General features: G+C 43.7%; 1 protein-coding gene across 2 annotated transcripts in view; it reads right to left on the bottom strand.

The window, feature by feature from the left end:
- Positions 1–587: 587 nt before the first annotated feature.
- The window catches only part of LOC126267172 (zinc finger protein Noc-like), a 109920-nt gene continuing 83929 nt past the window's right edge, over positions 588–26578 (bottom strand). For both annotated transcript variants that reach the window (XM_049972131.1, XM_049972132.1), the window contains one exon: positions 588–4675. In XM_049972131.1, coding sequence (XP_049828088.1) covers positions 3314–4675 — 1362 coding nt within the window. In that variant the 3' untranslated portion in view covers positions 588–3313. The remainder of the gene's footprint in view (positions 4676–26578) is intronic.

The following is a 26578-nucleotide window of genomic DNA, read 5'->3' as shown; positions in this document are numbered from 1 at the left end:
TCTCTATTTCGGTTCTCTTTCAACCATCTCATGTGCCACAATTACCTGTTATTTCCTACTTTTCTTCTGACCGATAAACGTCTTCTTCTAATTTGATTCATTCTGTACTAACGTCAAACATCTCTTTTCTGCGTCGTTTCTCAATCCTACAAGGGCGTATTGAGGACCTTGCTAGATTAAATTTCGTTTCTGACATGCCATCTTCGTCGTCGTCATGATAATCGTGTCAGCTATCGCACAGGTACTACAACGGTGACTGGTTGGATGTCAGGCAACAGCGGAACATTCGACTGAATCAGATGCTTAGGAAGTATTTCAGGCATTACTGCAAAACTTATGATGAGCGTTTTTGGTATGTCATTTGTGGGCACTTTTACGTATATACCGTTCTAAGAGTGATAGAGCTGTGACTAAAATAGTATTGCATTATCCTTCAACACTTACGAACTTCATTAGCAGATACGTTTACCTCTTGTGTCGATACTTTATTTTATGTTTAAATAATAATATTTGGTATTACAGTTTGTTCCACTAATTTACTTTGCTTTTACTGCAGTAGTACAGTGGTAGATGGAAAGAATTAACTATTTTGCAGATTTAAATTATTTATTTTCATATCGCACACATCCAAAATAACATAGAGCGATAAAAAATTAGGTTCATTAGCTTTGGCTACATTATGAATCAAGTAGAGTAGACAATTATACACGAAAGTACATGAACAATTACATGCATCTCAGGTAATAGTCACGAGCTAGACATTAAGACTGCAGTATTTGAACAGCTCAGAAGCATTATCTGCATCCAATGATAATGTCCCTTTCATTCCTGTGGACTGTTGATGGAGTAAACAACGCTATGCACATTTGGTTTTTTCTGAGTATTTCTACCAAGAAATTTAACAAAACATTATCACCTACAGATTATCAACCAATATTCATTATTACATTTTTCAACACAGTTCCGTAGTGAACATTTGTCTCAGTATCATGTAATTCATAAAATGTGCAGCGTACTTGCTAAATTCAACAACATCGCTAAAATATTTCACTATAAACCTTTAATTATGACTACAATATAGTCCAACTAAGATATGGAAACTTAAGTGGACATCTCAGAAAGAAGACATCTTCAAACCAGGAAGTGAAGTAGCATAATATGTCAAATACCTAAAACAAGTGGTATGACAACTTCAAAAACACATGCTGAGTAATTCTGAATGTTCTTCATTGGAGGGCACATTGGTGAATTGTACAGTAAATTGTTTTATCACTTTTTATAACGATGGTAGACTAAGATTGCAGTGCGACGAAAGAAAATATCATTTTTTCGTATAATGAAGTGCATTACTTGAGAAAAGTTCCACTGTGATTCCAGACTCAATGAATACAACGTTCAACGTATCGTGACCAGTGGGGTAACTTTAGGTAACTGCCACTGCAGTCATTCTGAAAGGAACTCACAACTGAGCCAGATTCCCAGTAGCGTATTTTCTCCACTTCTATATATGCAATACGTCTTAACAGGTCTGTATATATGTATTTGAACAGAACGAGAAGCAAACACTTTCAGTCCAATATGCATTATATATACATTTATTCGCTTGCCTCAGTCTTTGAATAACGAATGGTTTTGAAAACCTACAGCCAATGACCACACACGTGCATGAGTTGCGGGGGACCATTTAGCATTTGTAGACATCACCCAGTAAGTAATATTATCCCGTGGAAGTTGCTATTCGCAAATTCGCCGATCAGTGTGTAGTTACAGATGTAATCATTACTGTAAGAAGGTTGTTGCTCAAGAACTAGAGTTTTCTACCCTCTAACGCAGATTCAACACAAAACAAACAGCAATACAGGGCATGTTCTCAACTGTTTTCGTATCCAGACATTGCATGTCAATGTGCAGCCGGGAAGAGCTTTTTCCCTGGTGTGAAACGTGAAAAAATTAATTTCGAAGTAGTTTCTGCATTAACTAGTTAAGTTTTATAATAAACTTAATCGAGAACCCAACTTCCTACGAGCTTGTACTGGTGTTGGTGTACCAATAATTAAGCACAGTAAGTACTTACACTATTACCTCAAAGGATGTTGTGCGGTATGTCAAAGATTTTACACAGGGAACATCTCCTGTGGAGTAAATTTGGAAAACATGACTTTACACTGTAAAACACGAGAGTAATCATCCCAAGAAACGCTTTTGCTAATTCCCGAGAAATGGAACGAAGCATAATTATTAAGTTTATGGCTACCTACCACCACTTTGACGAAACAGATTTCACCTATACGTAAAATATACGTTACACAGTGCCACAGAAGTATATATTTTCATGGTGGTTATTTAGTTTACGACCTTTAATATGTAGATTTTTTTCCCATGAAGTAAGCTACGGCGAAAATGAAAGGGGAATTATTTCAGTATGATACAATATGATCGAAAGAGGTTTACACAAGGACAGTAATTTTAGTTTGCAGTTGGATCCTCAACAAGAAAATCTTAAACAACAACAATGACCGACACAAAGAGCTACCAAAAAGAGCTACTCTCACCCGAAACGCCTGCCACAGCAATTTTTAAGTGGTTGTGGGTTGGGTGAAATACAAGTGAGAACTTATCACTAAAGTAGGTTGTTGTTCAGGTTCACTACGGTTGATGGTCTAGGGACTTTTGGACAAGAGGATCGTATGGATATACCAAAACTGCATCCGCAGGTATGAAAAACATTAACTGGTGAAGAAGTGGGGGTGGTGGTGGTGCAATGAACAGCTGAAGGTATAGAGGATGTAAACAGAGACTGAAGACCGAAAGTAGTTACTCGTACAGTACCTAAAAATTAATGATGGATAAAACAGCTCCTAATGATACAATTTGTGGTATTCATTAGATCGTGATCAGTCATATTGCATTTAAATACATTTCACAGTACGAATTACGCAGCGAAATTAACTGTACACTCATTGTACTAGCAGTTTTATATAACGAGTATCTTTGATCATATTGGCAAAGGTCTTGCTAGGATAAATATTTATTGACAAAGTCAGCTGTAAACATGAGATATGTCTCATCAATTATAGCGAACACTGTGTTGTAAAGTGAAAAATCATACCAGTGTACAAGGCATTCAGTACTTTAATGTACAATCGTTATTCTTGTCCACACTGATTTTATGTACCAGTGAAGTAACTGCCACTCGGACGAGCCTTGTCACTTGCTCAGACTCCTCAGTATACACTTTGGTTATATTTATATTCACAAGTGTCCCGTAGCTTCCACGGGGGACGATTTGAAGCGCGATCGGCGGACCGCCAATTCACGGGTGCCGCTGTCCGTAGAGCGAGTAGGGCGAGAAGTAAGGCGGCAGCCCAGGGTGAGGATGCAAGGGGAACCCCGGCGGCAGCAGGGCGCCCGGGGTCGGCTTGCCGTAGGGGTGATACCGCGCCGTCGCCAGCGGGCTGAGGGGCGGCGTGGGGTAGGCGCGGTGCGCGAACAGCGGAGACACCGCCGCCTCCGTGTGCGAGCGCAGGTGCTGCAGCAGCTCCTCCGACGTGGCGAACCTCTTGCCGCAGTAACCGGACGCGGCAGCCGCAGCGGCAGCGGCCGAGCCGTCGGCGGCGGAAGAGGCGGAGGGTGCGGCGCTGCCGATCCAATTGCAGACGTACGGCAGGTGCGACGCGAGAGCCGCGAGCTGCGCGTGCGCAGTGGCGTAGGCGGCGGCGGCCGCGGCGGCGGGCAGGAAGGCCGCCTTGCCGGCGTGGTCGCACTGCGCACAGCCCCCCGGGCACCCCTTGCCGGCGCCCGCCGTCGACGACGCCGCTGCCGCCGCCAGGAGCTGCGAACTGAGCTGGCAGCCGGTGCAGTACGGGTCCCTACACACGGGGACGAGCGTGTCGACGCCGGACGGCGTCTTCATGCGCGCGTAGCTCACGTACGGCGAGCCCTTGAGGTGCGCCGCGGCGCCGCCTCCGGCCGCGGCTGCTGCCGCCGCCATCAGGTCGACGGGGAAGTGGGGGAAGGCGCCGAGGTACGAGGCGGTCGGCTTGAAAGTGCCTAGCGGCATGTCCTTCAAAGACGCGGTGGGGTCGAGCAGGCTGGACGCCACCGGACTGAATCCCACTTTGGTCGTCGCAGCCAGCGGGCTCTCCGACGACGACTTTGCGTCAGACGCCGCGCTGCTGGCGGCGGCGACAGCTGCCGCCGCGGCAGCAGCAGCGGCGCTGGCCGGCGTCTTCCGGCCGACCACCGGCGAAGACCTGGGCGAGGAAGCGCTCTGGTTGCTGCCGCAGCGGCCGCCGCTCTTTGTCGACGCGGGCGTCCTCACCCGGCCAGAACCGTTCCCACCGCCGCTCGTGGCAGCCGCGCGGTCCTCCTGCGGCGATCCAGTCTTGTCTCGTTGTTGGTGGTGCTGCTGCGACACTGAAGACTCGTAAGGCTTGAAGCTCGATTTGACGCTCAAGTCGCTGCCCGCCGAAGACGCCGGCGAAGACTTGTCGCGCGCCCCGCCACTCCCACCGGTAGAGGAATCGTTCTTCAGCGTGGAGGCGGAGGACGAGGACGACTTCGAGGACGGCTGTTTCTCCAGCGGCGGGATCAGAGGCTTGCTGCTAGGCGAGTCTGCGCCGATCTGGCTGCACGTCTGCGCCAACAGGGCCAGCGGACTCTTCTTCGCATCGAGCTGTTGAGGAAAGAGAGGAACAGTATTAATGAAGTTCCACTGAAGGCTGAAAAGAGACCATAAGCAAGCAATCGCGTGTAACGAAGTTAACAATGATAAATTTGTGTGACCATCCTCCGTAGCAAGCATATAAATACTTGTTTTGCAAACCAAACTAACTTTTCCTGCTGCTAGTTTTTTATTAATCCCATACGCGTTTCGCATTCTCCTTTTCTAAGGCATCATCAGTGGGATCTATAATGATACAATTTTGTTAGTTATAGATTATCAAACAGTTCACGTCTCCATTTTTTGTAAAAATCGAATTACTTACGATTTGCTGATCTGCGTTTCCTCACATCTGGTCTCGCGTTCGCACTACCACTTTTATCACTGTTCTATATTCACGTCTTTGTGTTTTCGCCATCCACACGATGTTCATCATGTTTATCACTCTCTTTTCTATCCCCCCCCTCTGTCTGTCTGTCTGTCTGTCTCTCTCTCTCTCTCTCTCTCTCTCTCTCTCTCTCTCTCTCTCACACACACACACACACAGTAACGAGCATATACTTCGTTAGGGTGGCAACACATAGGTAAACATACCAAAGACGATGAAACACGTAATGTAGTCGCAATATTTACGCTGTGAAAAGAAGTATACGACGAAATAGTTGTATCAAGTGACAGAAGAACGATAGTCCGCAAAAAAAAAAAGAGTGAGAAACATGGTGAACAGAGTGTGGATGGCGAAAACACAAAGATGTGAATATAGAACAGTGATAAAAGTTGTAGAGCGACCACCAGACCAGATGGGAGGAAAAGCAGATAGCAAATTGTAGGTAATTACACTTTTACAAAAAACGAGAAGTGAACTGTTTGATAATCTGTAACTAACAAAACTGCATCATTATAGATCCCACTGATGATGCCTTAGAAAAGAAGGCGAAAAGCGTATGGGATTAATAAAGTAACTAGCAGCAGGAAAAGGCAGTTTGATTTCCAAACAAGTATTAACAATGATACATTGACAGTTAAGATCTGTGACACCAAACCAAATCAGATGTATACATTTCACTTGGTGACTGGTTTCAGTCTCTTACAAGACTGTCATCAGACCATTTACTTTACTCGGCAAACGAGACTTAAAAAGCATAAAATATGTGGCTCTTATACGTCCTGGGGTGAAGCAGGCCTCTTTGAAGACGGGTATGGAACACGCCTTAGCGGAGCTCAGTTGCTTATGGTTTTATGGTGAAAGCTTTGCTCACCGCCGTCTGTGTAACGTTACCACAAGCTATAGTAGAGAGCCCTTACTATAAGCTGTGAGAATTGTGTGTGAACGTTTATTTTTTTAAGTTTGGGATACAAGAAGTACACATAGTTGAATATCTTCAACATTTAGCGGCCGTGTCAGCAACTGTTTAAATTTTAATTATCAACAGCCTCAGTTGCACCGTGTACCTAGAATTTACCTAGGTTTCAGTAGGGATAACACAAACTTCTCCAGAATAACTGTGGACAAACGGTAACTACTGTTATTCTGAAGAAGGTTGGGTTTCACAACTAAAACCTAGTTAAATTTTAGGTAAACGGTGCAACTCAGGTTGTTAATAATTAAAATTAGTACACATCGTTTACGTGCATTACTAGATAAGACTGTCTCATTTCAGTTGTACACGTGCTTGTATCAACGTGCGTGTGTGAGAGAGAGAGAGAGAGCGAGCGAGCGAGCGAGAGAGAGAGAGAGAGATGGTAGATAGGACGCTAATTGGCCATCAAGAATACAAATGCGAGTCGGTATGATCCGATGTCAGCAAAAGACGTTGCGGCACCCAGTCGGGAGCAGTATGGTAGATGATGAGAATTTTCTGCAGTTGCCTTTTACATATACATATGCAAAACACACAGCTTACTGGCTAACAGTGTGACACTGCTGTTATCAACTTTATTGCTCGTTTTACGTTAATATTTAATTCTTCAGTGCAACCTCGACGTACAAATTGCTTATCTGCACGAAATGTGTGCTGCATTCTGTAACCCGTATTCAAGATCTCATGTCTTAGACAATCGATTTGGAAGAAATGGCATTGATTTTTTAAACGATAATTTTACAGTTATTTTAATTAAACAGTAAATCAGCCAGCTATAACATTTATGCGCACTTAAACGACAGTCGTAGATAACGACGTCTATAACTGGAGGCAGTGCTTATCGATTTCCAAACTGCTCCCGACTGGATGCCCCAACATCCTTGGCTGACGTAGGAGCATATAGTCTCGCATTCCTTCATTCGTCTCCTTAGTGCCAGCTGGTGTCCTATTAAGTGTCCTGCCACACTCACGCTGATACAAGCCCCTGTAGAGAGCAGTACGTACTGAAAAGAGCCGGTGTCATTGGTCGAGATGTTCTCTCTTTGAGAAGGGTTTATTTAAAACGCACGTGTTTTACACATTTTCGTAATCAACCCCAATGGTTCATATGCCTTTAACTTACAACAATGTACGAATACAAACAGTTCTCACATATTATGGTAACGCGCTCTACTATTGGCTACTGGTGGGGATAAACAGGAGCCGCAGACCGGAGGTTTCACCAGCGGTTTAGCTCCGCTCAGAAATGTTTCACACTCCGTGCGACCTGCTCCTGCTGTATCAAGGATCTGCAAATCATTTATTTTAGGTCACTTCAGTGATTGCATTCATTCATCAACCACTGACAGTATGTAATACACTTACTTTCAGAGTAAAAAAAAATGCGCTGCAGGCTGTTTTATTGAAATCATTTTAATATAATTTTAACGATACTTTTTTTTAAGTCACTGGTCCAGGAAACTTATTTTGTTCAAATTAATCGAGATTTTACCATATTCCTTGTTACACGCTCTGTGCGGAGTTGTCCAGAACTTACAAGAGTATTCAATAATTGAAAAGATAAAGTGGTGTAGCAATGAAACAGTTGGTAGTATGAGTTTTTCACTTTCATGACCTTAGGTTTGCATCACTAGTATGATATGATAGTGCCTGACGAATAAAAATTATTTTGTTTATAACCTCAATAATGCATTTAATGATGCTGTGTCTGCTTTAAGTTTCGACATTCCTTGACAAAACGTTCAGTGATGCGTTTTTTTTTTTTTTTTTTTTTTTTGTTTCTAAAAGAGAGAAACCGGTTTAAATCTTTTCTGAAATGATTTTACTTTTTGGTGAAAGCTGTATGAACCGCTGAAAAATTTCGTAAGTGGTTAGAGCAGTTCAAAAACTGTCGAATCTCAGGGACTGACGAGCAACGTTCTGTACGGCCTGACGAAGTGTCAAATCCTTCGCTTTAAATCCACATTGACGACATTATTCGTGATGACCGACGTGCTATAGTTCAACATATAGCAAAAAATGCTGCAGTTGGTGTTGGCACAGTTCATGACGTTATCAGTAACAAGTTCAACGAAACAGGTGAAAAGTGGGACCGAAAGTGTTAACGCAGCAACCAAGGAAACAAGTCTTAAAAGCATTTACAGACCATGTCTATGAAAGGGAAAGTGACCCTTTTTCTAAACAAGACTGTGAAGTGTGACGAAAATTTGGTTAACAATTTCGAACAAGTGTTCAAAAGATAAACCATGGAATGGAAGCACACTAGCTCGCCTGTCCGAAAGAAATTCAGAACGCAAGTATCAGCGGGAGAAGTCATATTGACCGTGTTTCGAAATGCTGAAAGTGTCGTCTTTCGAGATTATTTGGATCATCATCGTACAATAAACAGTGCCTACTACTCAGACATGCTGATGAACAAAGTAAAGCTAGCAATGAGAGGAAAACCTCGCGGATCTCTAAGAAAAAAGGTGTTATTGCTGCACTACAAAGTTCGCCCTCAAATCGCCCGGCTGACCCAAGAAACCATTGTAAAAATGTGTTGGCGCATACAACCACATCCTTCCTACAATCCACACATGTCCTCCTCGGACTTTCATTTATTTTGCCCACTCAGTGTGGCAACACGTGGAAAATAGCTCAGCAACAATGAGAAGGCTCTACAATTTCTGCGAAAGTGTCTCAATTTCTTTGCATCAGGCATAAAAAAAAGTACTTCAGCGTTGGAGTAAGTATATTAATATTAGTGGAGATTATGTCGAAATGTTTTAAGAGTTAGTTTGCAAAAACGCAGTTTTTGTGTATAAATTTGCCTTTAAGTATGGAATATGTCCCTCGTACATTAAAATGTATATTCCAGTATTCTGTCACTTAATTTGTCAGACGCATTTCGAATATTCTCCACGCTTGTTAAAATAACGGCAGAGAACCGGTTTTACAAGTGCTGATGCCGAGTGATAATATTCAAAGAGGTAGTAGCTAGTCTTAAGGCTGTCATTACCTGCATGTATCAACGGTGGCATTCCTATGGAGAAGCGGCTCTTATGGTCTCGAAGAGGACTCAACTAGCTAACTATATAGAAAACATACTATCACCACCATAACCTTTCCTCATTCCGCTGACTGCAAAGAAGAGGAAGGAGAATGGAGGAACCTTCATCCTCGAGACCTTGTTTCCGTATCTCACTGTTGCGCTTTGCTGCATCATTAGTCAATGTAGTGAAACTATTGAAGGTACTTCCTTGTTCCAGGCATTGAAAGTTCTCTCCAGAGTAGTGAAAAAATGTGAAGTTTGTAAATGTCCAGTTAGGGTGCGCTACATACGGCAAGTATCACCCCCTACCGAGGGTTTTACGAGCTACTAAACTGCAGCACAGCATGTGTATCGTTACTTGGCGTTGTTAACACATTCCCTGTGTGCAAACGGAAGTTAGTTGATAAAGTGAATTACTGACACCACATGAGGTGCATTTTGACGGTGCTCAGAACACTTACGTAAGAAACAAATGCCAAAAAGACTTTCAGACCACAACTGAAGGGGCAATAAAATCATAAGTACTCCCGGTGTCTCGAGATATTGAAGACATTGGTGATAGGTTCTCAGGTTTCCCCAGTGTGTAAACCTAAACTGATGTCATTGTTTAGTGGTAATGACCGGTACTTACCACTGGCCAATGACAGGAAATTACTCAGCCGATGGAAGCTTGGTGAAATTTTAACAAAGCATCTCGTCGCTAAATTACGTAATCGTACACAGACAGGTAACTGACGAACATATTCTTTCAAGTTTAATGATAGAAGGCGACAGCAGTCACAATAGATGATACTAGACAGTTGGGAGGTCTCCGCTCTACTCCATGGCTCCAGTACGTACAATATTAATGAAACTCGTGCTACTCTACAAAAATCCGTTGAGTGTTCGTAGCAGCTCGTCTTTGAACATCAGATGATGAGGCGACAAACACCCCGTTTACTTGAGGATTGAATTTTAGTTCGCTCTCCACGAGTCGTGTGAGTGGTTGTCATGGGGAAGGAGGAATAGTTTTTATATTTACACTTACGGGTCTCCCTCCCACTACGATGGCTCGTCACCCAGGTACCAATACTATACGAACTCCTATCAAATTTTCACACGCTTTACTGTGTTTCGTGTACTTCGTGTTAAGTAGCATTCTGTGACAGAGTGCACCCTCCCTCACATAATGCATGGTGATTTGAAAAGCATAAATGTTAATATTCCATCAACATTTACGTCAACTCTACTTACGTATTTCAATGCTTTTTATCCTGTAGACAAAAATAACGGGTGCTTCGTCTTTCAAATAAATTGATAATGTTTGTAACCAAACACGTTTCAGCTAGCTGTATTACACATCACCAGCAACAGGAAATATGGAAAGGTAAATCACAATTCCGTAGAGGTAAAAAGTGTAAATATCAACGTAACTTAAAAGAATCATCACTAAACAAAACAAATTCCAAAATATTTATAGTCAAAAAGAGTTATCTGTCTTGTCTGTGTAGATCCCTAATGAGACCTAAATCAAGTAACTGGAACATATTGAGTTAAAAATAATAAGAATGCAGTTGTAAAAAACGATTACGATTCATTCATATCTGCAAGATATCAATATGATTTAGTTATTATGCATTTAATATTCAGTATATATTTTCGATTTGTATTAGATCACTCTTTACGTGTTCTCAGGGGTTGACATTTACTGCCCTGAGAGAGAACAAAGCGAGGAGGCAACGGTTTACAATGTTGGTCGCCGCAGTGTGGGTGGGAAGAAAAAAATTCAAAATAACGTACCTGGAGAGAGATCATCGGACACAGAACAAGGCGAAGAGACATCCTTTTGTGTGAAGGAATGTGCAGGTTCACGAATGAAGGTCGTGAACTGACCAAGGAATGCCCTAACATAAAGCAATGAGCCGCACTTCCGGCCGAACAGCAGACACACTTTCGTGATCGGCAGAGTGCTGAGGAAGTACGACGGAAAACGGAACATCCAGAAAATCTTAGGAAAGGAATAAGAAATTCAGGATTTTGGGTAGCAGATTCATGACGCTTTTGTAACAGCTGTTGGGATTCATCACCTGAGATAAAGGTAGACACTGGGCAGGAGAGAGAGCTGGATATGGCGTTGAGAGACTTCTCTGTGGCAATGATGATGGGAACTTCCCTACGCGGATTTGTCGGGGACAGTTCCTCCGACAATGAACCTCGATACTTCGCTGGAGAAAGCCACAGTGGTGAATTTGGCAGTTAGATTTTGAGAAGTGTTGCTTTCGGCACGGATCACCTGAGTCCTTTCTATGTCAACAAATTTGTTACCCAGTTTACAGGAGTGACGATTCTTTAGCTCTTTGGCGAGTCTGAGGCACATTGAAGTGTGAGTACTTAAGTCTGATTTCTGTACCTGGCTAGTAAGCAAACGGAAGTCTTGTACTGAGGTAATTTGAGTCCCAAGAGTTTGAAAAAAAAAATGCATCTGAGCACAATGGGACTTAACATCTTAGGTCATCAGTCCCCTAGAACTTAGAACTACTTAAACCTAACCAACCTAAGGACATCACACACATCCGTGCCCGAGGCAGGATTCGAACCTGCGACCGTAGCAGTCCCGCGGTTCCGGACTGCGGCGCCTAGAACCGCACGACCATCAAGGCCGGCCCCAAGAGTTTGACCAGTGCTTATTGTGTCCACTGTGTAGGCAGAGAATAGCATTACTCCATGTACATCATCCGCACAATTGCCAATGCCCTAACGAGGGGATCACTGGTTCAGTACAACTGCTGTCCATATTTCCATAGGTGATACGCGCACTCCAGTTCAGTGAATAGCTAATGTCCTGGTACAATGACTTGTCTAATGTGCTGAACTGAAGAGAAATGAAAACAACACGACGCTTCGTTTTATGCAAACTCCTAAGAGTAGATTGTTAATCGCAGGGTTATTTTAATCAATTGTAGGCGTGAGAATTCCATTGCAGAGCCAACCACACACACATGCACAAGTTGTGTGTTACAAACACCAAGCGGGCTTACATGGTGCTTTTGTTCAAAACTGGTTCAAATGGCTCTGAGCACTGTCGGACGTAACATCTGAGGTCATCAGTCCCTACAACCTAGAACAAATTAAACCTTACTAACCTAAGGACAGCACACACAGCCATGCCAGAGGCAGGATTCGAACCTGCGACCGTAGCGGTCGCGCGGTTCCAGACTGAAGCGCCTAGAACCGCTCGGCCGCAAAGGCCGGCGGTGCTTTTGTACCTGTGAAGGTTGAAACGAAATTTTACGTGAACAATATTCCACAGCTTCAATGTATTAAAAAACATTTTATTTCACCAAGAACTGCCGCACCGCCTATTTGCTTTGACGAAACCAGTTTCAGTCACATTATGATCAGTCGAAAAAGGAAGCTTCGGTGCTGAAGTAACTACTCGTCTACTGAGTGTCATGTTATTGAAACCTGTTTAGTACACAGTACAGCAACTTTTGGCGGAATGCAATGATGTTTTCTAAACAGTGAAACTGCACAATGGGCTCCTGATTACCGCTTTCTTATACTGAAATAAAGACGTAGCTACATGCTCTTTCTGAACAGTCGACACCTCCAAATCTTTCCATTCCATGCAGCTTTTTTTTTTTGGTGGAGGAGAGTAAGAGGGGGGAGGGGGGGGATTACTGCATACAGAAAAAAAATACTTAAGGTTCACACAGCCTTGTTGATCGTCGGGTGAGAAAGAAAGGAGCGTCAGCTTCCATTTTTTTCCAGCGGACGTTTTTCATTAATTCAGCCGCCGTCTGCCGATGTCACGGCCGTGACAGGCTTATTTCGCCGCTGTTCCCCGCTAGGTGCGCTGGCCGCGGGGCAAGTCACGGCCCCGGCGCTCTGTGCCTTATTTCTTGTCCCCTTTTGTCCCCCCCGCCCCACTAAAGCTCTGCCGCACAGACAGGCTCGCCGGCCCGAAAAGCGAGTCTCTTGAGTGGGGGGGGGAAGGGGGTGGAAACCCTTGTGGCTGTGGCGGCAGCAAGAGTTAACGCAAACTCTTCCACCTCACTAATATTTTGTCCGGCTTTTTCTCCATCCCATTTTTTTTCCAAGATGAAAATCCGTTTACGTCGCAGTGACGGCCGCGAGTCCGACAGCTGTCTCTCAGGCTGCGCTCACGTCCGATCGGCCACTGCGGCGGCGTCAGCGGCAGCGGGCAGAGCGCGGCTGACAGCCGGCCGTCAGCGTGGCCAGCGACGGCGCGCCGTTGTACGCGATCTCCGTACGGCGCGCGCACAATGGCTCAAAGGACAATGGCGGCGGCGCTGACAGCGTCACGTTCGCGACGCACGGCCGATTGACAACGCCGATACGGCTCCCGCGGCGTTCGTTTTGAGCGCGGCGCGCTCACCTGCGCTCCTACTTATCGCGCTGCAGTCCTTCCCGTTTCTTTGTTCCATCTGCGCTATCCTGCAAGCCGATGCAAACGCGCAGTAAGGCACATCGGTGGTGCTTTGTACCCCTAGACGGTGCAGTCTATGCAGCTGAAGGGAAATAGCAGACAAAGATACTTATAACTCGACATACGATTATGGAAAAAGTTACGGAAGGGCACGTTATAAAAACAAGTAGACATCTGGGTACGAGGGACGTTGAGTAGGGGAGAGTCGGGCAATGCCGCACAGCGCAGTAATACCGTGCACCGCTTTATCCAGTTGCGCAAAGAGTGCTGAATGGTGCTGCCACATAGCGGAAGTAACTATAATCAGACACAAAGGGGTCTATATCGTTCAACAGCGCAGACGTCTTCGACAGTCTGTTTCAACTGATTTCGACTGTTTTGGACAGCAAGTTCCCTTGCCGGTCTAGGAATGGTAGAACGACGGGTTCGATGACGGTTTGGATGTACCGTGCACTATTCAGTGTCCCCTCGATGATCACCAGAGGTGTACGGCCAGTGTAGGAGATCGCTCCCCACACCATCATGCCGGGTGTTGGCTCTGTGTGCCTCGGTCGTATGCAGTCCTGATTGTGGCGCTCACCTGCACGGCGCCCAACACGCATACGACCATCATTGGCACCAAGGCAGAAGCGACTCTCATCGCTGAAGACGACACGTCTCCATTCGTCCCTCCATTCACGCCTGTCGCGACACCACTGGAGGCGGGCTGCACGATGTTGGGGCGTAAGCGGAAGACGGCCTAACGGTGTGCGGGACCGTAGCCCAGCTTCGTGGAGACGGTTGCGAATGGTCCTCGCCGATACCCCAGGAGCAACAGTGTCCCTAATTTGCTGGGAAGTGGCGGTGCGGTCCCCTACGGCACTGCGTAGGATCCTACGGTCTTGGCGTGCATCCGTGCGTCGCTGCGGTCCGGTCCCAGGTCGACGGGCACGTGCACCTTCCGCCGAGCACTGGCGACAACATCGATGTACTGTGGAGACCTCACGCCCCACGTGTTGAGCAATTCGGCGGTACGTCCACCCGCCTCCCGCATGCCCACTATACGCCCTCGCTCAAAGTCCGTCAACTGCACATACGGTTCACGTCCACGCTGTCGCGGCATGCTACCAGTGTTAAAGACTGCGATGGAGCTCCGTATGCCACGGCAAACTGGCTGACACTGACGGCGGCGGTGCACAAATGCTGCGCAGCTAGCGCCATTCGACGGTCAACACCGCGGTTCCTGGTGTGTCCGCTGTGCCGTGCGTGTGATTGCTTGTACAGCCCTCTCGCAGTGTCCGGAGCAAGTATGGTGGGTCTAACACACCGGTGTCAATGTGTTCTTTTTTCCATTTCCAGGAGTGTATATTTGCGACTACTGCCATTCAAACAGGGGATAAATGTGTTCAGAGACAAGTTGACACCAAAATCCAATAATTTTGTTTTACCAGTAAAAGGATTTTCTGTCTTTATAAACTTTAATAAGTTGTAAAATTTGTGTGTTTCAATTCTAAATAAATTCTGAGTTTCGAATTTCTTAATTTGATTTTTTTACAGAATTTGTCAGTTTATGTGCAATGCTGTATCATAAGATATAAGAATGTAACACTTTCGTAAAACAGCTGGAGGAACGTAAATCGATGTAACATATCAAAAATGAAGCCATAAACGTGTGGAGCATTGATTTCTTGCCCAAAAAAAGGTGTTCAGCATTTGAATTGAGTTCGAAAAATACGAAATATTTGAAAAATGTCTTACGTGCACGGTATTTCCCCTCTCTCTCCTAAGTGATGCAACACTTTCTTTCTGCAAAGCAGGTTGGTTTTATTCACGATCGCAATACGATATACACTGATGAGCCACTGAAACTGGTACACCAACCAAATATCGTGTAGGACCGCCGCGAGCAAGCAGAAGTGCCTCAACACAACGTGGCATGCGCTCTACTAATATCTGAAGTAGTGCTGGAGGGAACTGACACCATGAATCCAGCAGGGATGTCGATAAATCCGTGAGAGTAAAAGGAGGCGAAGATCTGTTCTGAACAGCACGTTGCAGGGCATATGCTCAATTACATTCATGCCTGGCAAGTTTTATGGCAAGCGGAAATGTATAAACTCAGAAGTGTTTATCTGGAGCCACTCTGTAGCAATTTTGCATGTGCGAGGTGTAGCTTTGTCCTGCTGGAATTGTCCAAGTCCGTCGGAATGCACAATGGACGTGAATGGATGCAGGTGATCAGACAGGATACTTACGTACGTATCACCTGTCAGACTCTTATCTAGACGTATCAGAGGTCCCGTATCACTCTAGTCGCACACGCCCCACACCATTACAGAGCCTCAGCCAGCTTCAACAGTCCCCTACGGACATGCCGGATCCATGAATTCACGAGGTTGTCTCCATACCCACACACGTCCATCCGCTCGATACAATTCAAAACTAAACTCGTTCCACCAGACAACAAGTTCGCAGTCACTAACAGTCAATTGTCAGGGTTGACGGGCCAAGGCGAGGCGTAAAGCTTTGTGTCGTGCAGTCATCAACGGCACATGGTGAGCCTTCGGCTCCGAAAGCCCACAACGATGCTGTTACGTTGAATGGTTCGCTCGCTGATACTTGATGGTCCAGCATTGGAATCTGCAGCAGTTTGTGGATGGGTTGCACTTCTGTCACGCTGAACGATTCTCTTCAGTCGTCGTTGGTCCCGTTCTTGTACGATATTTTTCGGGCTGCAGCGATGTCGGGATTTGATATTTTACCGGATTCCTGGTATTCACGGTTCAGTCGTGAAATGGTCGTGTGTGAAAATCCCCACTCCATCGTACCTCGGACATGCTGTGTCCCATCGCTCATCCGCCGACTACAACACCACATTCAATCTCACTTGAATTTTATTAACCTGCCATTGTAGCAGCAGTAACCGATCTCTCAACTGCGTCAGACCCTTGTTGTCTTATATAGGCGTTGGAGACCGCAGCGCCGTATTCTGCCTGTTTACGTATCTCTATATTTGAATATGCATGCCTATACCAGTTCCTCTGACGCTTCAGTGTCCTAGTCCTGCTGTTTCGATTACAAAAACCTAAATTTCAAATTAATTTCCGTTCAATGCGACGATCTTTCGCCACCTTACTGGGAGGGCCCGTCTGACATCATACCACAATACGGGTCCAATTTGTAGCCAACGTCTTCCTGCATCAACAATCTTCCCATCACTCGCGTACTACTTCCACGGAGTGCATGCTTCACTTGTCAAAAAAATAAATAAATAAATAAATAAATAAAATAAAATAAAATAAAAAAAATAAAAAAAAGAGATGTCGGAAGATGCGAAATCCGGGATGTGAGGTAAATGAGGAAGACTTGTTTGAGTTCTTTCGTTGTTATGGAGAAGGAGAATTTCGTTTGCATTCTTGTGGCTATGTACGGCTTCTTCAATTTCCCGGGGATAGCACAATACACTTCAGCGTTGACCGTTACACCATGAGGGAGGACACCAAACAGAATATCCCCTATGGAGTACCAGAAGAACGTCGGCATGACTACCTGCTGAGAGTGCGGTTGTGAACTCTTTCTTCTGAGGAGAGATAGTGAGCCTCCACTCCACGGATTGCCGTTTTGTTTCGGTTCGAAGTGATGAACGCATGATTCAACGTCAGTAACGGTATTCAACAAAGCCCTGTAACGCGCAACCATTTCCTCAGAGATCGTCCTTAGTCACTATAGTCTTCTGCTGGGCAACGAGGAATCCAGTACGCGCCCATCTTTGAATTCCCCAGCTGGTGGGCGAGTGTGTCAGTACTACCATCACAGACGTGAAACTGTACAGCGAGGCGTCTGTGATCCATCGATCACCCCCAATGAGTGTCCACCCGTTCCAGCATTACAGGAGTAACAGTTGCGTGCAGCCGGCAGGCATGCAGAAGATCGGACGGGTTTGCCCTATCTTGTTGCAACGATAGCCTTACCAGCCCTCTGGTCGCTGCCATGTCTCCATGGACATTCTGCGAGTGCTCCTCTGTGAGGCTCTGGTTTTCCGCCAAAAGAGACCCAACGAGACCTCTCCGTTTCGAACGCACCTTCGGAAACTCAGTGACAGCTCCCTGCTTGGACTCTCCTTTAAAAACACTATTTTGAAGACTAGATATAGATCCACCACATAGACGAACTTAATGGAACTATATGGGGCTGAAGCGGAAATACTCCTAGAGGTCATACAAAAATTCCTAATTTTTTAAATCAAACCTGGCCGTGGAAAAAATCTGTTGCATCACTTACCCATTGCTCCTCGTAAAATACTCTCTGCATTCAGACGGCCTTAGATATGATTTAAGGCTACAGCTTAGGATGATTAACACCATCTCTGTCAGGAGATGACAGTCGGTCGGCAGCTCAATGTGCTTCTTACATAGTAGCGTTGTTGTTGGTAGGGTAAGATTGCTTGGAATTCTAACTTCTAAAATGAAATTTCTAGAACGAAGGTCCTCTCCCACAGATAAATCTCCTGGAAGTCTGTAATAAATGTGGCATTAAGTTTTAACAGGGATGATGGTTATAAGCTTAGTGGTGCCTGGAGAAGAGCACTTTGAGCATCTTGAAACAAATTCAACCAAAAGTCGTAACTGAATGGGATAGGTGATGCTGGGGTTGGTCTCCGCTTTCAGTGGCAGCCCAGTTGGGGAGTGGTCATATCATCACATTACCGAATTCCTGCGTTGGTGAGTGCGAATCCTGACCTCCAGGTAACGTCACTGCCGTTCAGGACAGAATTCCAGGCGACATCACAGGACCAACGACAAACTTCAGTGGCACTGTATTGAAAGCAGACTCCACTCCAAGCCGATAGTCATCTCCTGATGTAAGAAATGGGAACCGGATGTACGTCATCTCCGCCTCCCCCCCCCCCCCCCCTTATCACTGTCCATCTCTTCCCACCTTCTGTCCACATCTTTTACCACTCTCTCTCAACTTGAATTTGTTTATTGTTATTGAAAATTCAGATTCTGTAGCAGTATTCTAATTATAAACCGGTAAGCCAGAAATACAACTTTCCCGCTTTCTGTGAAAATTGCCTGAGAGGATGAAAACAATCAGCTCCACTCTGTTGCATATAGAAGTTATGTTTAAAAATGTACGCAGCGAGAGACAATATGAACGGGAGAAACAATTCATCTAACGGTTTGAATGCCCTTTTGTTTTTGTTAAAACTGCCTGTGACAAAGGAGACAACACCGCATATCTCTACAGCAGAGCATCCTCTGTCTCGCAGTCGGTTTTACCAGAAAACTTATACAGAAGATTAATGTAGTCTGTTCAGAATTACTTGATAGCCGACGCCTCACGCGTAGGAGCTGGTTTTTCTCCAACTATAGCACTCAGCGATACGCCTGAACCGTTCACAAACCGCCACAACAATTTGCCAGTTCATTCCAAGTTTCTCTTCCAGCATTCTTTCTTGTGCTTGGATTCCTACTCATTGGTCTGTCACATTTATTTCGCCTTTCTCCAACTCTGGTAAACAAACCAAAAAACGAGATACTCTCTCTCACTCTCTCTCTCTCTCGTCGAATGCTATACCCCCTAGACCGTCACGGCAATGAACATCTGAAACACTGCTGGAAATATAATGAGAAAGTTTAGAACGATATGAGTTAGGAAATGCTAGGCTATCTATCCGTCACGTCGTATTCGTTATCATTAATGTTTGTGTCTGACCACTGATACGCCATTGTTGCTACACTGTGATTGGATGATTGAGAACGGACACCATTTGTCATTCATCGCTCTGAAAATAGTTTTTCGAGGGCAATTTGAATTGCTGTTTCCAGAAAATTGTTGCACCATATATTTTATGTAGATGAAACAATACTAACAACTTTTTTTGTTTCTTTGTAACTTTCGAGCACTAAAGAAATGCTGTTTGCAGACAAAGGCACATTACAGATTTATCAGAGAAGTGTCGTGATAGGCACGGTCAGTTAAAATAGAATGGCCTAACACTGCATCATGGTAAATAAAACATTCACTTCTGGCGCATTGCGAAATCTACCGTTGATCCAGTTGAGTACTGTTTTGTATTATCCACAAATGGCTCTGAGCACTATGGGACTTAACATTTATGGTTATCAGTCCCCTAGAACTTAGAACTACTTAAACGTAACTAAACTAAGGACATCACACAACACCCAGTCATCACGAGGCAGAGAAAATCCCTGACCCCGCCGAGAATCAAACCCGGGGGCGGGAAGCGAGAACGCTACCGCAGTATTATCCACCAGACTTAGTAATATTATTGTTGGTGTTATTGTGGAAGTAAGCAGGAGTCAGTCACAGTAATTTTTCAACTCTCTCCAGTTAGGAAACCTGGAAAGTTACCAATGTTTTATGTAAGATGTGTGGTTAGTGCTAGACCAGAGATCTTCGCAAAAGCGATCGGCAGCCCTTCTGGCAGGTCTGGCGCGTGCAGCATACATGGTCCCTGCACGTCTCAGCGTCACGACCTCGCCACGTCGTAGTTACGGGCGGGCAACAGGAGACGTGGCGTTACCAGCGCTAGCAGAAGCCGTCTCTTCCCAGGGACCTACTCGCATCCACCATACGCGTGACCAGAAAATAGTGCCGCTAATATTACGCCACCGGCCGCCATAAAGGTCGGCGCCAGAACTGCACAGGTCAGTTCTACCGACTTTGAGCGTCTCTCCTAGCCTCCGGGCGGGTGCTATTCACCCAATCACTTTAGGATGCTCTAGAAGGCCATCGTTATGACCGACGCCCCTATATTCACCATTCGTCGTTGTTTCCCTTGGTGCAGCCAGACTGTCCCCAAGATAGACTTTTCTCTCCCTGTGCTGGTGCTATTCAGAACAGCATCGTCCACTTAGAATATTTTCAACAGGCTGTCTTTGCTCATGAAGATCCTAATTGTGTTACTCTGGCAGGCTCTGGAATCACCATACTGTCGTCATATCTTTGAGACACTGTAATTGTGAATTATGTTATCTAGGTAGACGTTTCTTTCATTGATCACAGGAGTTTTCTGAACTTTGATCACTGTTTTCCCTGTGCCGCTGCGAGCGACACGACGATTTGGAACCATTTTCTCGAAAGCAGCAACAGAACAATAGCTAGGGAAATATATGGAGTACGGCCACTGATCTATTTAAAACAAAGTTTTAATGAAGTCCTTTTGCAAGTGTGAACTATTTCACAGAGCTGTTACTGTGGGTAGAGCTGAGAGTATAATTTCTGCTGCTGCTGCGACCATGATGCAGCTGCTAGTAATCAAATGGTAAACGTATACGTAAGTTTACGTTGTTAACGACACGGCCCGAGTATGTCACGAACTGTGTACGAGAGAAATATGAGTGACAGAATCTGAATCGACACAGTAAATCTCGTAGAATACTCAGCACTCGGTGAAAAATACGTTCGATATTCAAGCGTTCTAAAGTTGAGACATAAGCGCAAAGAAAGCAACTGAAATACACGATGCAGTTTCCGAATTACGAGACACATTTCATAAACAAATTACACAAGTTTTTTACATGGTTATTTTATTATTTTTTTAAATATCTCTTTACAGTCCTTCAGTGTGGTCTCCTGCTTCCCCATGACTAAATCCCAACATCTCCGGAGCTCCATTATTCCATCCAAGTCGTCACATCATCTGTCGAATCGCTCGGATATCAGTGGTGGAAAGCCTTTCCAGAGAAAGGTAACGATGTCCACGGTTAGGTTTTTTAAACTTCGGGAACAAGTCTGGTGGACTGGTGTGTAGGCTGTAAGGACGACGCGGTCACACTTCCCACCCGCATTAGCGCAGTTTTTTGAGCGACGACATTGTCAATAACCGGCCGATCATTTTCATTAATAACGAGTGGGCCATCCTCGAGCAACTAACGTCGCGTTTTGCTAATTTTTCTTCTCAGGTTCTGCATGAAGTTACGATAATACACTGCTTAGACACGTGCTCAACATGGGACTCTGTCATGATGAACCCCTCATTATCATAAACAAAAATCATAATTTTCTTGAGCTTTGAATGAGAGCGTCGATTTTTTCCTGATATGGAGAATCTGAAGCTCTCCCCTCATTGGACTTTGATTTCAACTCCGGTTCAAAGTCTCTAATCAACGTTTCATCAACAGCGACAATTCGACCCAATAGTCCTTGACCTTCATGGTCGAATAGTTGTTTCAGAAACGTTCTGCTTTTCTTCAGCAGTCAAACAGTGTGCGATTCAGCTCGCATAAATTTTTCACGCCTTCAAATTATTTGTCAGAATACGGAATACTGATTTTGGGGTAATTCCCAAGGCTTCGGAGACTTCATCAAGTAGCACAGCGGTGTTCTTCAAGAGCATCTGCCACAGTTTCCACACTTCGTTCAATTTTTTACGTGTTTGGCCTTCCGTATCTTTGTTTACCGTCTATATTCATACGACCACCACGAAAACGATTAACGCAACATGCAAGTGTATTACGTTCCACTGTATACTTCACCACAAAATTCCTTTAAAGCACTGCGTTTATCTGTCGGGTTTTTGGCGCGTAATATTTCCATCCTGATGCACGGCCGCTAGCCTTCAACAGCCATAATACCCGAGACCCCTGTAGGGTCCATTTCTACCTCTGCTCAATTTTATGTTAGAGCGCACACCGTAACAACAGAAACACGTGCTTCTTCCTCAACTTTCCAACTATATCTGACGTAATTTTCATTTTTGTTGTATCGAACAATCCACAGCAACAACAACCTGTGTATTATTTATGAAATGTACCTCATATTTAAATTTAAAAAATCGTTACCTACCAAAAGGTTACCATCAATACACAAATACGGAGCCGTAAGATGGCTGTATATTTACACTTCTTTGTGAACTGCAAAGTATAATACAGTAGTGTACTAAACATGAGACAGTCCAAATTAAAATGAAGAGAAAATTTCTCCGAGAATCAACTCAGAGTTTAGATCGATAATGACAGAGGCAATGAAAGAGGAGCGTACGAGTTGTAGGAAATAAACATAATTAAGTGAAGTAAAATGAATTGGACGTATCGAACTGAAGGAAAAAAATTTTCTAATAATAATGGAATACATTCATGAACAATAAGTCGATAAATGAGGTGGAAGTTTAAGAAATAAGAATACCCAGTAGGAAACGTACGTTATGAGGACATTGTGGTACATACATTCTACACCGTTTAGCAGTGCTATTTGTTTAATTACAGTATCAGAGAGACCGTGAAACTGGCAACAGGCAAATTCAGAAATAGACAGGATGCCTTCGGAAAATACCCTTATGCTTTTTCGGATGACACTGTTACGGTAGAAATCATATCGGTTTAGAAGACAAATAGAAAGAACATCTTCACTTAAAATGATTTCTTGTTTGCCGAAGTGTTGGTGGTTCAAATGGCTCTTGGCACTATGGAACAGTCACCTAGAACGTAGAACGTAGTTAAACTTAACTAACCTAAGGACATCATACACATCCCTGCCAAAGGCAGGATTCTAACCTGCGACCGTAGAGTACCGAAGTGTGACAAATATTAAATAGCATAACTAATAACTATGTGCAGCAACATTAAACTCTTTAAAACAACACATTCGGAAATGAACAAAAGATCTTGTCACCTGGAAAGAAATTACCTTTGCTTACCAAACACAGAATAATATAAAAGTAGTCTTTGCTAGATTACTTTTCTAATGCTCTGTGTCTGGTAAGCAAAGGTAATTTCTTTCTAGGTGCCGAGAACAGACGATAGTTGACAATTAAACAGACTAGTTTACCGATGACAGTAGTACTGTCGATAGTTAAGAAAAATATTTTCTCGACCTCTTAATAATAAAGAAGCTCGTATCATACAGATAGTGGGGATCTGAAGAGAGGAAATCACAGAATCCGTATAACAAATGGACACTGAAAATTTCGTTTCCGGATAATAATGAATTGCAGAATAAGATGGAATACACGGAAAATAGTCACATCTGTCAGACAGGAAAGTAACTATAAGATCGGAGCTACAGAAAGGCGTCCTCAGGTAGCTGATTTTTCATAAACGCTATGAGGAAACCAGGGGTGGGGGAATCGTACCGACGACGAGGATGTACACACTGCAGTTTATCAACTAGCCATTGTTTTAAGCTGCGTGCAAAGAGAGAGTAATTGACACCACACACGCACTACTCGTCTTGCTGTTCTGAACCGCAATGTGTGATCAATTTCCACGTCGATCACCAACTTTTCTTGTGTCAACAAAGTCTTAAATTTGTTTTCCGTGGAGTAATGAATTACATTTTTTTAGAGAGAATTTTCCATTTCATTTTACTTAATTCTACGTCTTCTTAGTAACATTTTGATGTGTAGGTCAAAATAACAGCCCCCACGCTTTCGTCTTTATTTTCATATAGCCTACTGCATTTATAGTGTACAGGGCCACTAAATATCTAGATAAACTATGCAGATTTATGAATATACTAGTCGTTAAGGAGGGTTACAAAAAGTTATTTAAAATATAACCTGTTTTAAATGAGTACTATTGCTCATCTTGCAAAGCAGAGGGCAATTCAAACACCAAAAAATTGCAAGTCATTTCAAAATAATGTGATGTTACGGACGTGGAAAGTAGTATTTGCTACGAAATCTCTATCATATTTTGTTCGTTATAACTCAGTATCACTAACACATTTATGGTACATCATGCTTGTGTAGCGTTTATTAGTGTATAATATCGTTATTACAGAAGTGTCGGCGCGCGCGCGCACACACGCACACATCCCTGTACCAACAAGGGTTCGACTGATTGGTTTCTGAGATTCGGTTTCGACCTGAACTATTAGGTCAAAGTTCAGTTAAAAAAGGGCGTGGAGAAAACTGAGTTTCTTTATACTGCCATCGAAACATCTACCTCCAGTTGCTGTAACACACCTAACGAGGTGAAACATATTTTTAAGTCACGAAACCAACAACAATTCGTTGTCAACATCTGGGCTCGAAGAGGAGACCACAGATTAAATGGTCACGTGTGTCACGGTAGATTGTTGGAAAGTCAATTAAATGTAAAAATTGTAGTAAATTAACTGCATGAAGCTATCTGCAGCTCTGAATTAAAATGATGTACGCTGTTTATAGAGCACATAACACAGCTACCGTCTTCTGTAACTCCCGGAAACCATTAACAGCAGTTCTTCAAAGAAATGAAAATATCTCACAGGGCCCGTATGTCTGGGCTATATGTTTTCCAAACTTAAGTCCTTCGCGTTATTTTCCGAACTATTTGAAAGTAAACTAGCCTTTACAAGCTATTACCACGACTGATACTACTTCACATGTGAAGTAGCATGTGAGTCCGAGAAACACTTTATTTAAAAAAGTAGTCAGTGAAAGACTTCGTTTATACCCAAGAAGCAGTTGTGATAACTATGCGCGTTCGTCAATAGTAAGGAATTCCACAACAGCAATAATTAAACACCTATAGAGAGGAGAAGTGGTATCTATATTGATAAAGATTTTCTGCGTTGTGTAGTTGTTACAAGCGCAATTCAACAGTGACACTGGATACAGGTATTTTTGTTTCCCCCGTTCACCCATCATTAGAAGTTTTTAAAACTGCTCCCACGATCCGAAATGCAGGCCAAGAAACTTTTTGCCATTTCCGTTATACCGCTCCTGGTTTTTATGTATGTCACGTTTACAAATTGGTTCATCGGTTCAATTATGGCATTAATTAGCCACGACTCCTTCCCTTCAGCATACCAATCACGAATCGTTTTTTACTTTAGTTAACATTCAGTTTAAATCTGTTATTTAAGTGTCAATAGAGAAAGCAGAATTTGAGAATTTTCATGAATCCTTAGGAAAGTTGTTTTACTTTACCAAATTAGTGTCTCATGTAAATGTGGTAATATTGATTTTAGTGTCTTAAATGATGTACTACTAAAAGGAACATTGTCCATTGCAAAAGAAACACTTAATGCCTTATTCTTCAACAATGTCTGTGTAAGCATTAGTATTATGCTTTAAGCATTTTGTACAGAGCAGGTGACTTGTCTTCAATATTATATAAAATAATTCATTCTAAATCATTACAAAGAAATTTAAAAGTGAATGATAGCTCTGTATAGAAGGGGTCAGAAGTAAGTTTTATCTGTTGTATTATACGTATTTTTTCCGAGGTAACTCTGAGGTGAACACTTTACCCACTTTTCCCAACGAGTTGTGGAGCCACTTTTCCCGATCGGGCGCCTTGATGGCATTAGTGATCCACAGAAGAAACTATATTTCTAGACCCCAAGAAGATACATTTTAAAAAATTAAGGCCCTCCATACAAGTGAAGTAACTACGCTCATATGAGTGGCTTAGTTTACCTAATAAGAATCAAAAACAAAAACGTTGTTACTAAGAAAATAAGTGAACATTCTGACGTCAATCTCACTGACAACATTGGCGATACATGTTGTGCCGGCCGGAGTGGTCGAGCAGTTCGAGGCGCTGCAGTCTGGAACCGAGCGACCCCAACGGTCGCAGGTTCGAGTCCTGCCTCGGGCATGGATGTGTGTGCTGTCCTTAGGTTAGTTAGGTTTAATAAGTTCTAAGTTCTAGGCGACTGGTGACCTCAGAAGTTAAGTCGCGTAGTGCTCAGAGCCACTTGAACCAAATGATACATATTGTGACTAGTCTAATCACTTACCTGCAGGCAGCAGCGGAGTTCAGGACAAGAAATATGCGATATCCATTTTTTACCGTCGTGGTCACGTTACCACACCACCTCCTAATGATATTACTATTCGTTGATACCCTACTAATTAATAAAAATAACTACAGTATGAGACAAATGTTTATTAATTGTTTTGGATGTCATTTTTCTTTCACTCATTGTTTGTGTTTCAACAGACTTAATTTGATTTCACGTTCTTGGTACGAAGATATGCCACGTTTGAAAATGACCTCTTCTATAGTGCTCATAACGAGTCCATGTTATTTCCGTTTGACAATTGTACCACAGCAGTTGATCGGTGCTGTTTGCAAACGTTCGTGACTCTCACTTCGACGTATGTAAAGTACACAAGCGGCAAGACGCAGTCAATACCTTCGCTGCGCAGTGCCGAT

The sequence above is a fragment of the Schistocerca gregaria genome, chromosome 4 (genome assembly GCF_023897955.1).
Source record: "Schistocerca gregaria isolate iqSchGreg1 chromosome 4, iqSchGreg1.2, whole genome shotgun sequence".
Lineage (NCBI taxonomy): Eukaryota > Metazoa > Arthropoda > Insecta > Orthoptera > Acrididae > Schistocerca > Schistocerca gregaria.
This window is presented reverse-complemented; position numbering and strand designations above follow the sequence as displayed.